The 13,522-nt window shown below is 46.7% G+C and overlaps 1 protein-coding gene across 1 annotated transcript in view; it reads left to right on the forward strand.

The window, feature by feature from the left end:
* LOC126183512 (uncharacterized) overlaps positions 1 to 13,522 on the forward strand; it is a 253,553-nt gene that overhangs the window by 148,601 nt on the left and 91,430 nt on the right. Inside the window, exon 3 of the mRNA XM_049925563.1 lies at positions 5,132 to 5,329. Coding sequence (XP_049781520.1) covers positions 5,132 to 5,329 — 198 coding nt within the window. The remainder of the gene's footprint in view (positions 1 to 5,131; positions 5,330 to 13,522) is intronic.

Raw genomic sequence — 13,522 nt, forward strand, 5'->3', positions numbered from 1 at the left:
AACAAGGCCGTATATTGCCCATGCTGTACTGATTTAGCTCGATGCAGACGGTATTTGACTGTTGTCTTGACCATCACGTTCTCCATATTTCACAACCATTGAAAACACTTGGTCACGGGTTGCCGAAGGACTAGCACACTGCCACTAGCTAGCCACTATGGTCGAGTCTGGCCTGTCTCGGGTGCAGAGCCATTGTCGTTGCCGGCGGTGACAGCTACGTGTAGTAAGTTTCACACCTTCTGTACCCACTGTCATCTAGAAATTAAATCGTGTATTATTCCACTGTACCGTGTACGCACAAAATAAAATTTCGTTATTTCGTATTCTTACTTCTGTTGCAACTTTAATGGCGAGCAGCGTGTAAAGATAATGGAGAGTAATAGGTTCAGAAGGGATTGCAGTACGTCAGTGAGAGATATGCAAACTTTAACTTTTGTTGTTCTTTCGTCCTTAGTTGCTTGTAATATTATATTAATTTTCACGTTTGGTATGCCTATATCCAACCTCATACCATACACGTTTCGGGAGATGCAAGAGCACTTGAACAGAATTGACAGCGTGTTGAAAAGGATTGTAAGATGAAAATTTATGAAAGTAAAACAAAGGTAATCGAATGTAGTCGAATGAAATCAAGCGATGCTGAGGGAATTAGATTAGGAAACGAGACACTCAAAGGAGTCGATGAGTTTTGCTATTTGGGCATCAAAATACGAGGGCTTGCTGAAATGCAATGCCTTCGAATTTTTTTATGTTAAAACTCTTAAAGTTTTATAAATAAAACAAACTTTATTAATGTTCTACGTCTTTATTCTTCACGCCTACACATTTATTTCTCAACACAGTCACCCTAACGACGAACACATTTATCCCAACGAGAGACCAGGTTGTTGCTAGCGTCACTGAAGATAGTTTGAATTTGTCGGCGGAGCCACAACCTCACCTCTGCTTGCACCGCTTCATCACTATGAAAGGGAAGTCCTCGAAGGTGTTCTTTAAGTTTTGGAAACACATGAAAATCGGATGGGGCTAAGTCGGGACTGCATGGAGGATGATCGATGACAGAGAACCCAAGGCGTCGGATTGTTGCACATGTCGCAGCGCTCTTGTGTGGTCATGCTGAAGGAGAGAGTGCTCCATATGTGGACGAAGTCTTTGTATTCGAAACTCGGCTGCAGCACGCTGTTTCTCACGCACAAGAACAGTTACGACACGTTACACGTTACAGTTCCGAGCCCTCTACTGGCAGAGGCCTGCAAATATGTGGGCATGAAGAATAAAGATGACTAATGCTAATAACGTTCGTTTCGTTTAAAATGCTTTCAGCGTTTTCACGTAAGAAATTGGGAGGCATTACTTACCAGAATGCCCTCGTAACTGATGGTGACCGAAGTAGGGAAGAAATAAAATGCCGACTGGCAAGTCTCAAGAAAACAATTTCTGAAATAGAAATATTTGTCAGCATCCAATGTAAATCTAAATGGTAGTGTCTTCTGAAAGTATTTGTCTGGAGTGTCGCCTTGCATGGAAGTGGAACGTCTGCAATAGGCAATTAAGACAAGGAGAGAGTAGAAGCTCCTGAAATGTGCTTCTGTAAAAGAATGCTGAAGACTAGATGGGTAGATGAAATAACAATAGAGGAGGTGCTGAATCGAACTCAAGGAGAAAAGAAGTTTGCAGCACAATTTGCCTAAAAGAAAGGATTGGTTGATAGGACACATCTGGGGAATCAAGGATTTGTCAATTTGTTAATAGAAGGAAGTGTGGAGGTTAAAAATTGTAGAGGAAGACGAAGGGTTGAATACAGTAAGCAGTTTCAGATAGACATTTGGTGCAGTAGTTACGAAGAGGCGTGCACAGGATAGAGTATCGTCGACTGCTGCATCAAACCACTCTTCAGACTGAAGACGACAACAACACAAGTGGCAAGTTTTGTAGATGCTGTTCTCTTGTTTTCTTGTTCATTTTCGTTTTATGGCTGTCCTTTTGCTTTCTGTCATTCGAGTTTTCATTGGAACAGCAGTAATTATGGACACTATACTGCCGGCCGCTGTGGACGAGCGGTTCTAGGCACTTCAGTCTGGAACTGCGTGACCGCAACGGTCGCAGGTCCGAATCGTGTATCGGGCATGGATGTGTGTGATGTCCTTAGGTTAGTTAGGTTTAAGTAGTTCTAAGTTCTAGGGGACTGATGACCATGTTAAGTCCCATAGTGCTCGGAACCATTTGTACCATTGGAACATTACACTGAGTTGACAAAAGTCGTGAAATACATCCTTTTGCCCGGCGTAGTGCAGCAACTTCACAAGTTCCTGAAAGCTCCTGCGTCTATAGCCGCCCATAATAGTGGAAGTTCTTCAAACCGATCGGGAACAGTTGTGGCCCGGTGACATGGCACATCGTCATTCATAAAAATTCCATCGTCGTTTGGCCTCGTGAAGACCACGAATGGCTACAAATGGTCTCTAAGTAGCCGAACACAACCAGAGGATCCAGTCCATTTCATGTAAACACAGCCCACACCATTATGAAAGCAGCATCAGCTGGCACAGTGCCTTTTCGACAACATGGGTCCATGGCTTCGTGGGGCCTGCACCACACTCAAACCCTACAATCAGCTCTTACCAACTGAAATCGGGACTCATCTGACCAGGCCACGGTTTTCCAGTCGTCTAGGATCCAACCGATATGGTCACGAGCCCAGGAGAGGAGCTGTAGACAGTGCCGTGTTGTTACCAAAGGCGCTTTTGTCAGTCGTCTGCTGCCGTAGCCTATTAACGCCAAATTTCGCCAAACTGTCCTATCGGATACGTTTGTCGTACGTCCCACACTGAATTCTGCGGATATTTCACGCAGTATTGTTTGTCTGTTAGCATTGACGACTCTACGCAAACGCCGCTGCTATTGGTCGTTAAGTGGAGGTCGTCGGCCACCGCTTTGTCCGTAGTGAGAGCTAATACCTGAAATCTGACATACTCGGCACGCTTTCGACTCTGTGAATCTTGAAATACTGAACTCCCTGACGATTTCCGGAATAGAATGTCTCATGCGTCTAGCTCCAACTAACATTCTTCCTTCAAAGTCTGTTATTTCCCGTCGCGCGGCTATAATCACGTCGGAAACATGAATTAGTTGAGTAGAAGTGACTACCCTTTTATACCTTGTGTAAGCGATAGTACCACCATCTGTAGACTTGCATATCGCTGTCCCTTGACTGTCACCTCTGTGTAGTTTACTTCATTCAAAACGTAACATGAAGTAAACGATTGTTTATATTTAGTGCTGTGGTAATGAAAATTCGAAAGACAGAAAACAGAAATACAGCTAGAAAACTACACTACTGGCCGTTAAAACTGCTACACCATGAAGATGACGTGCTACAGACGTGAAATTTAACCGACAGGAAGAAGATGCTGTGATATGCAAATGATTAGCTTTTCAAAGCATTCACACAAGTGTGACGCCGGTGGCGACACCTACAACGTGCTGACATGAGGAAAGTTTCCAACCGATTTCTCATACACAACAGCAGTTGACCAGTGTTGCCTGGTGAAACGTTGTTGTGATGCCTGGTGTAAGGAGGAGAAATGCGTACTATCACGTTTCCGACTTTGGTAAAGGTCGGATTGTAGCCTACAGCGATTGCGGTTTATCGTATCGCGACATTGCTGCTCGCGTTGGTCGAGATCCAATGACTGGTAGCAGAATATGGAATCGGTGGGTTCAGGAGGGTAATACGGAACGCCGTGCTGGATCCCAACGGCCTCGTATCACTAGCAGTCGAGATCACAGGCATCTTATTCGCATGGCTGTAACGGATCGGCCAGCCACGTCTCGATCGCTGAGTCAACAGATGGGGACGTTTGCAAGACAACAACCACCTGCACGAAGAGTTCGACGACGTTTGCAGCAGCATGGACTATCAACTCAGAGACCATGGCTGCGGTTACCCTTGACGCTGCATCACAGACAGGAGCGCCTGCGATGGTGTACTCAACGACGAACATGGGTGCACGAATGGCAAAACGTCATTTTTTCGGATGAATCCAGGTTCTGTTTACAGCATCATGATGGTCGCATCCGTGTTTGGCGACATCGCGGTGAACGCACATTGGAAGGGTGTATTCGCCATCGCCGTACTGGCGTATCAACCGGCGTGATGGTATGGGGTGTCATTGGTTACACGTTTCGGTCACCTCTTGTTCGCATTGACGACACTTTGAACAGTAGACGTTACATTTGAGATGTGTTACGACCCGTGGCTCTACCCTTCATTCGATCCCTGCGAAACCCTACATTTCAGCAGTATAATGCACGACCGCATGTTGCAGGTCCTGTACGGCCCTTTCTGGATACAGAAAATGTTCGAGTGCTGCCATAGCCAGCACATTCTCCAGATCTCTCACCAATTGAAAAGGTCTGGCCAATGGTGACCGAGCAACTGGCTCGTCACAATACGCCAGTCACTACGCTTGATGAACTGTTGTATCGTGTTGAAGCTGCATGGGCAGCTGTACCTGTACACGGCATCCAAGCTCTGTTTGACTCAATGCCCAGGCGTATCTAGGCCGTTATTACGGCCAGAGGTGGTTGTTCTGGGTACTGATTTCTCAGGATCTATGCACCCAAATTGCGTGAAAATGTGATCACATGTCAGTTCTAGTGTAATATATTTGTCCAATGAATAGCCGTTTATCATCCGCATTTCTTCTTGGTGTAGCAATTTTAATGGCCAATAGTGTAGAACAAGAACACATGTAGACTAGCATCTAAAAACACTGCCACTGAACATACGTTTCAAGAAAATAAAGGCGAAACGCATATGGCATGAGAAAATTAGTTTTATTTAGTTGTACTTACACTTACCTAGCGTGAAAATTATAAACGTGATACTATTAAGTTCACTGACAGTTCTTGATACACTTCGCTCGGGTGTACTCAAAAGATATGTCAAGCTCGCAAAGGAATCTCCAGTAGTCAAAAAGCGCAGAGTTATTGCGAATGTCTCGATCATGCGTACGCGCCCTATGCACCGATCTGCGCGTCCGCCAGCACCCCACTCCGCTCTGCACGGCGTTACTGTGTGACGCGGATGCAGGTTCAGCACTTGCAAGTTACCGTGTGCATGTTGCAGAACCGCATGGCGGCGGCGCAGGCAGAGAGCTCTGCGGCCGCAGCAGCGGCGGCATCGGCAGCGCAGCAGGAAGCAGGCACCCCCACGGGCAGGACGGAGATTCTGCACAAGTCCAGCAAGGAGTTGTACCGCGCCGTCGCCGCGCAGTGGGGCATCACCTGCAAGATGAGTGACCACTGCCGCTGCCTCGATTGCCAGGTCTGTCTGCACTGCCAGTTCTCTGGCTATGTTCCCATTCTTCTCACGTGTCCCGCCCAAAACACTCCTCTCATCCGTACCTCAGAGATTCCGTGGTGTCGCGCAGTGTCGGCCTAAATCCACACACCCATTGCTCCGCGGATTTAAAGGGGAATTAGTTCTACCTTTCAAATCGGTCCAAACAAAGGTCGCCATCTTCACACTGACACGCGAGGCATGGTGCTGTGGCCGTCGTCACCACGTTTCGCATTGGATGCTGAGCTTTAGTCTCAGTTGTAAAGTCCCGCTTGCCAACAGCGCTCGGCAGACAGTTGGCGCTATATACACTCCTGGAAATTGAAACAAGAACACCGTGAATTCATTGTCCCAGGAAGGGGAAACTTTATTGACACATTCCTGGGGTCAGATACATCACATGATCACACTGACAGAACCACAGGCACATAGACACAGGCAACAGAGCATGCACAATGTCGGCACTAGTACAGTGTATATCCACCTTTCGCAGCAATGCAGGCTGCTATTCTCCCATGGAGACGATCGTAGAGATGCTGGATGTAGTCCTGTGGAACGGCTTGCCATGCCATTTCCACCTGGCGCCTCAGTTGGACCAGCGTTCGTGCTGGACGTGCAGACCGCGTGAGACGACGCTTCATCCAGTCCCAAACATGCTCAATGGGGGACAGATCCGGAGATCTTGCTGGCCAGGGTAGTTGACTTACACCTTCTAGAGCACGTTGGGTGGCACGGGATACATGCGGACGTGCATTGTCCTGTTGGAACAGCAAGTTCCCTTGCCGGTCTAGGAATGGTAGAACGATGGGTTCGATGACGGTTTGGATGTACCGTGCACTATTCAGTGTCCCCTCGACGATCACCAGTGGTGTACGGCCAGTGTAGGAGATCGCTCCCCACACCATGATGCCGGGTGTTGGCCCTGTGTGCCTCGGTCGTATGCAGTCCTGATTGTGGCGCTCACCTGCACGGCGCCAAACACGCATACGACCATCATTGGCACCAAGGCAGAAGCGACTCTCATCGCTGAAGACGACACGTCTCCATTCGTCCCTCCATTCACGCCTGTCGCGACATCACTGGAGGCGGGCTGCACGATGTTGGGGCGTGAGCGGAAGACGGCCTAACGGTGTGCGGGACCGTAGCCCAGCTTCATGGAGACGGTTGCGAATGGTCCTCGCCGATACCCCAGGAGCAACAGTGTCCCTAATTTGCTGGGAAGTGGCGGTGCGGTCCCCTACGGCACTGCGTAGGATCCTACGGTCTTGGCGTGCATCCGTGCGTCGCTGCGGTCCGGTCCCAGGTCGACGGGCACGTGCACCTTCCGCCGACCACTGGCGACAACATCGATGTACTGTGGAGACCTCACGCCCCACATGTTGAGCAATTCGGCGGTACGTCCACCCGGCCTCCCGCATGCCCACTATACGCCCTCGCTCAAAGTCCGTCAACTGCACATACGGTTCACGTCCACGCTGTCGCGGCATGCTACCAGTGTTAAAGACTGCGATGGAGCTCCGTATGCCACGGCAAACTGGCTGACACTGACGGCGGCGGTGCACAAATGCTGCGCAGCTAGCGCCATTCGACGGCCAACACCGCGGTTCCTGGTGTGTCCGCTGTGCCGTGCGTGTGATCATTGCTTGTACAGCCCTCTCGCAGTGTCCGGAGCAAGTATGGTGGGTCTGACACACCGGTGTCAATGTGTTCTTTTTTCCATTTCCAGGAGTGTATATTTAATGTGTTTATACTTAGGTTTGGTAGTCATTGCTACACCACGATTTGGTGCTGGTAGAGTCACAACAGACTACTGAATTTAGAGGCAATGTGAGAGATTTGAACAGTGGATTTTATCCTATAAGGTCCACACTAAATATTCTGGATGGCCACCGTGCCCTGGAGAATATTCAATATACTCCTCGTTCGGTTTGTGCGATATGTTGGAGGTAAGCCCCCTGATGAGCAATTACCATGAATGCGCATGACGGCTCTGCGAAGATGAAAGAAGTAATAGTTGGAGGGAGTTTGCGATGTATGCACTGGGCGTTTGTTTTAACTGGAGATAGCTAATATCTCGAACACTACGCATCGTATGAAAAAATGTTCTAGGTGAAAAGAAAATATTAGTAAACGGGGCATACATCCGTCCCACAACTGGCCACTTCCTAAGCACCCCTCCTACTCAGGCGTGGTAAACATTTTATTTTAAAATGGGAATCCGCCGTTTCATAGAATGGGAATCCGCGATATTAGGATTCTGCACCAAAAAATACGTACAGTTTACTCAAACCATTGATCCTCTTTCGTGATAGATGGTGCTGTAATCGACAAATATGAAGTGTGCCTGTTTTTGCAATTAAGAACCGAAACATTTGATTCTACATTTCATTTACAGCGTAAATGTAAACCTTTGTGTTCCAACAGTTGAGATTTCTTTTCGAAATTTACTTTAGTGTTGCAAATGTGACTTTATAGTACAAATAATACGGCTAGACATTTACATCTCTGGAAGTTAAGCTACTTGTATGGAAACGTAGTCTCTGTTCCCTGTTGGGTTGATTGTGGTGAGTCCCCAAACCACTGAAACGCTTGATTTCGGTGTCCGTCCTAGAACCGCACTATCAGGGTGAATGATTTCGATCTATGTTTCCACCCAACCACCATAACTCTTGCACTGGCCGCTACACGGCTACCAGCGGAATACAGACCACAGGCATTAATGAGGTAAAACGTCCATGATGGGAGTGTGACAAATGCACCTGCCGCGGATATTCACCGGAATCAAGAACCCCAATGGTGAGTGGCAAGGGGACTTACCGAAATTAAGCGTCCTGGCGGAAACAGAAAACTATTGCATTTAAGTCAGTGTTCTGGGCCACGCGCAACATAGTTTTTAACCGACCTTGAAATGGGTAACCATATTGTACTACACAATCAAATTTGTAGCTCTAAAGTAAATTACGAACAAAAATATCAACCGTTAGGACACAAAGGTTTACATTTACACCGTAAATGAAACGCAGACTCAAATGCATCGCTCTTAATCGCAAAAACAGGCACACCTGATATTTGTTGATTTTAGCGCCAGAATGGGAAGCGACGCTTTGACTAAACTGTAAGTATTTTATGGCGTAGAATCCGAATATGCAAAAAATGGGGTGGGGGTTCCCATTTTCAAATACAAAGCTGACTCCGCCCACAGAGGAAACATTTAACTTTTCACCTGGAACATTTTTTTCATACGATGCTTCGTTTTCGAGATGTTTAGTTGTCCCAAGTTAAAACAAACACCCTGTATATACCAGGTGGTTATAATTAAAGTGCAGATACTCGCAGAGGTCCAGCGTGGGCTGTAATGATCGTATTAATGCGGAGCTAATTTGACAAACCATAACTTGAGTGAACAGTGTGGCTATCGAGAAAAAGAGTCCGTGTGCTGTTAATGAAACTGTTTTACGTGAACGGCAGCAGTTACAATGCCGCATTGAAAAAATATTGCCGACTGAAAGGTCTGAGGAGAGGCCCAATATCATTAAATGGTTGAAAAAAGATGATAACGAAAAACGAAAACACGGATGAGCTTAATGTGGCAACTGGAAGAGTAAGGCGTCTTTCCCCAGCAGAAGTTATTGACGAGGTTGCTGTTGGTGTAACTGACAATGCAGCACGCACCTAGGGCAGTACCAGTGCTCGTACAGTGTCACGAGAATTGTCTATCCCATGGCCAACGGTACAGATTGTTTCGCAGTCTGTATTACACTGGTACCTGAATAAGATGCAACAGTGCAGCAACATTCTGAATTTTACCATTTGGTTTCTGGCACGGATCGAGGTTGATAACATGTGGTCGGGCAATATTCTGTGGAATGAGGAGGCACATTTTACGCTACACGATGCAGTGAATACACGAGAACTGCCGAATTTGGGGTACTGTTGACCGTGTGTTGTGCGCGAAGAGCCACTGCACTCGCCGTATGTGACTGTGTGATATGGATTCACAAGCGCCTGTATTCTGACCCCATTCTTCTTTGTAGAGAATAAGCCCAGAGGGCCTGTCAGTTGTACTGCGATGTCTGAACTTCATCAAGACCTCCTTGTACAGCATGCGAGTCCTGCTTTGGAAGAGCGCAACTGTGTGGAAACCACTGCTTTCATACAAAATGAAGCAACATCTCATGCCGCTCGCCCAGTGATAGGTGTGCTTAATGCAAACTTCAACGAACTTGTTATCCCCAGAGATTTTCCAGATGCATGGCGAGCAAGATTACCTGATCTGAATCCAGGTGACTTTTGGCTCTGGGGATATCTAAAAGAACGTATTTATCAGGGAGACATTTGGCCTCTACCTGATCTGAAAGCTAGTACACAGGAACACGTAGCTCAGATTCCACCGGAGCTGCTGCTGCCTCTACTCGACGTCTCCAGTGCTGATATTGAACAAAATGTTTAAGCGGTGGTTAATAAAACATTATGCCTTTCTCAGGTGTTAGACCTTCTTTGGCCACATCCTGTTAGTAACCCATTACAAATGGAAACATTACCATACGTTTTTCGTGAATTTTCAGTGCCAGACTTGCACGTGGTGGCCAAAACCGGAACAATTTTTTTTCACTGTACATCATTTTCACATTAGAATAGCTACGAGGTTTCGCTGCCATATGATAATTACAGCCCACACTAGGCTTCTTTAAGTAAAACTTACAGCTGCAGCAGAGTCTTGAAACTGTCCATTGTATAAGGTTTTCTTAAATTGGTAGGAAATTGGCAATTTGGTAGGAGGCCAAATCTAGAAACCAGTTGTATAATTGGTAGACTAACATTGCGTCTCTGTACATACGCCCCAATTTCACCACAATTACTATACATTCACCACAATTATGCCACGTATTCCATAGTTACGGTTCATGCACCACAATTCACAATTACGCCACACATACACATCAATTACACCACAAATGCACTACGTTTTCACTGTACATACGCCGCACGTATACCATACATACACCACACAAGTATTGGAACAACAGGGGTACGGCCCCAAAGTACCATAATCCAAGATGGCGGCTTTGACATAATCCAAGATGGCGGATTTTGGCGGGAAGTATGAATTTTGGCGGGAAGTATGAATTTTGGCGGGAAAGTGCCACACCCTCCCCCCCCCCCCCCCGCAGAAAAATGCGTCACACCTAGAAAAATGGCGTGAAAAAAGGAGTTTTCTTTATTATTTAACCTATTTCAAGCATGTGTGTACGCCACTGGACTGGACTCCAACTGGCTTAGTTCATATCGGCGCCACCAGAGAGCGCCACTGTGACGTCAACCAAGATGGTGAATTTTGGCGGGAAGATACGACACTTGGGCTACCTCCACTAACCTAACCACTCCTCCCCCCAGAAAATGGCGGAACTTCAAATTCCAACATGATGATACGTCACACCTAAGAAAACCGCAGGAAGATAAGTCACTTGAGGTTTCGCTGATAATCTAAGAAAATCACGCGAAGAAGGTCAATTGGGCTACCTCCATTAACCTAAGTCACCTGACCGCAACTTCCTCCTATGAACTGGCGCCAAGTTTGAATCTAGGCAGTAAACAGAGCTCACTTGTGTTTTCGCTACCAACCTAAGAAAATTGTTGCAAACGAAGCTCACCACCACCATTAACCCAAGTCACCAGGCCGCCACCTCTTCCTAGGGGTGGGTGGTAAAAGGACTCAGCCTGCACTAGGCTGATGGAGAGAGGAAGGAGTGTACTTCATTTATTTTCGAGCAATTTATTTAGGGATGGAGTATATTTATCACAGAACACACGCTCTGACATGTCCCACAGCATACAGACCTGGAAACTACTCCTACGTAACTCATGTATAAGGCTCTACGCACACGCTTGCTAATTGTAAACCGTCAAAAATTACGCATTGCACAGCTACAGACATGTGAACCACTCATAAATAATGCAATACATTTACGTCAAGAGAGCCAAACAACTCTTAAATTGTCTAAATAATAATCCATGTAGAAGACACTGCAAACATGCTTGCTAATCGTCAACTGTCGAAATCATACACCATTCTTTATTTAAACAATTAGAGGCAGCACCACCACCAAGTGTATTCGCCACTGAGTCCATAGCCCAACTGACTTAGTTCATATCGATGCCACTAGAGACCGTTGTAGTGACGTCAGGTGATGACACAAGTACCGTAATGTAAGATGGCGCCACCTAGTGGGTTCACCACGAGCTCCAGACCCCAACTGTCTTAGTACATTTCGTCGCCGCCGGAGGACGCCACTGTGACACCAGCTGATGACGCAAGTACAATTATCCATGGTGGCAGCAAACAGTGTGTTCTCCACGAGGGCTAGTACTCAGTACCACCAGCAGAGGACGCTGTCGTCCGTTTCCTGACGTAAACCAAGATGGTTAGGGAAAATGGTGGCAAAACGACTCAGCCTGCTCTGGGCTGCTGGGGAGAGTAAGAATTGACTGCACTCTATTTATTTTCAAACATTTTATTTAGGCATGGATTATATTTGTCACACTATCACAAAACACCCACCCAAATGTGCCTGGGGTCATGTTGCACAGCCCACAGTCGCGCAAACAACTCCTAATTTCAGTTCACAATAGCAGACTGCTCCTAAATAATGCAGTACACATATCTGCAAACATGCGCAGTACTTGTAAACTGTCCAAATAACGCATAGCACAGACTACAGGGCTGATAGCAAAATAACGCAACAGACGCAAGCAAGCACCCTCCACCACACCCTGTCCCCCGCTAAGTCACACGCCCGTCAGCTATCAAACTGCACACAAGTCCCCTGCTCGGCTTCCGCAAACATTAGGTGGCGACAGCCGCATTCATTCTTCACACCCGTGAAATTCCTATCCAAATACGTGATCACCTAGACGCCGACGATGACGCAAGCGAAGCTGGTCGTTGCGTCCACAGACTTGTGAAGCGAGGCGGTCCAGGGATATGTCTTTCTCTGACTTAAATTGGAACTAGCACTTGTGGAAAGCTGTAGAACTGGGTGCGACTGCAAGATGTATAGGGTGTGATTAAAATGAGGTTGTAATTTTACTGTAGCAGACAGATTCGAGGAAGGTGACTCGTTTGGAGATATGAGAGTGCGTGAAATATGATTGACTTGTGGGTGTGAGCCTATGCAAGTATGTGTTTGAATGGACGTAATTTCTAATATATAGCGTAAGGCTAGAGATCTGAGAAGTTTGTTTATATTTTTCTTCTTAGGACTTCAATTAGCACCTCATCTACTACTACTGTATGTCATCGTCTATAACTCAGCGGATATATCGCAAAACGTCTGATATGGTCTCGAAACAGAATGCGTTGTAAATACTAATGAATTGTGTAGTTGCGTGCGGTGTGATGGAGTCGCAAATAGCGCTTGCATACCACGTTCCTTAGCCGAATGACTTTCAAAGTTCATTGAGTTTATTCCGAGGTTGCATAGTTGGCTCTTAATACACACATTTCTGGAATCACCATCACGGTATTTGTCCGGAAAACGCCAGCTCATTCATAGGTAATGTCGTACTTCGGACCGTAAAGCGGTTACAGGTTTTAATATGGATACTTGGGTGCACCAGTAGAACGACGAGCGCGTGTGAGAGTAACATGCAGTAGTTGTTGGGGTGGGTATTTTTTATTTAACCTGTGCTCGATTACGTCTATGACACGGTGGCATGACTCACAGGAGGAACGTAAGAGACATGTACAATCATTGCTGATTTTCGGTCAGTATTACACTCCTGGAAATTGAAATAAGAACACCGTGAATTCATTGTCCCAGGAAGGGGAAACTTTATTGGCACATTCCTGGGGTCAGATACATCACATGATCACACTGACAGAACCACAGGCACATAGACACAGGCAACAGAGCATGCACAATGTCAGCACTAGTACAGTGTATATACACCTTTCGCAGCAATACAGGCTGCTATTCTCCCATGGAGACGATCGTAGAGATGCTGGATGTAGTCCTGTGGAACGGCTTGCCATGCCATTTCCACCTGGCGCCTCAGTTGGACCAGCGTTCGTGCTGGACGTGCAGACCGCGTGAGACGACGCTTCATCCAGTCCCAAACATGCTCAATGGGGGACAGATCCGGAGATCTTGCTGGCCAGGGTAGTTGACTTACACCTTC

The sequence above is a fragment of the Schistocerca cancellata genome, chromosome 4 (genome assembly GCF_023864275.1).
Source record: "Schistocerca cancellata isolate TAMUIC-IGC-003103 chromosome 4, iqSchCanc2.1, whole genome shotgun sequence".
Taxonomy (NCBI): domain Eukaryota; kingdom Metazoa; phylum Arthropoda; class Insecta; order Orthoptera; family Acrididae; genus Schistocerca; species Schistocerca cancellata.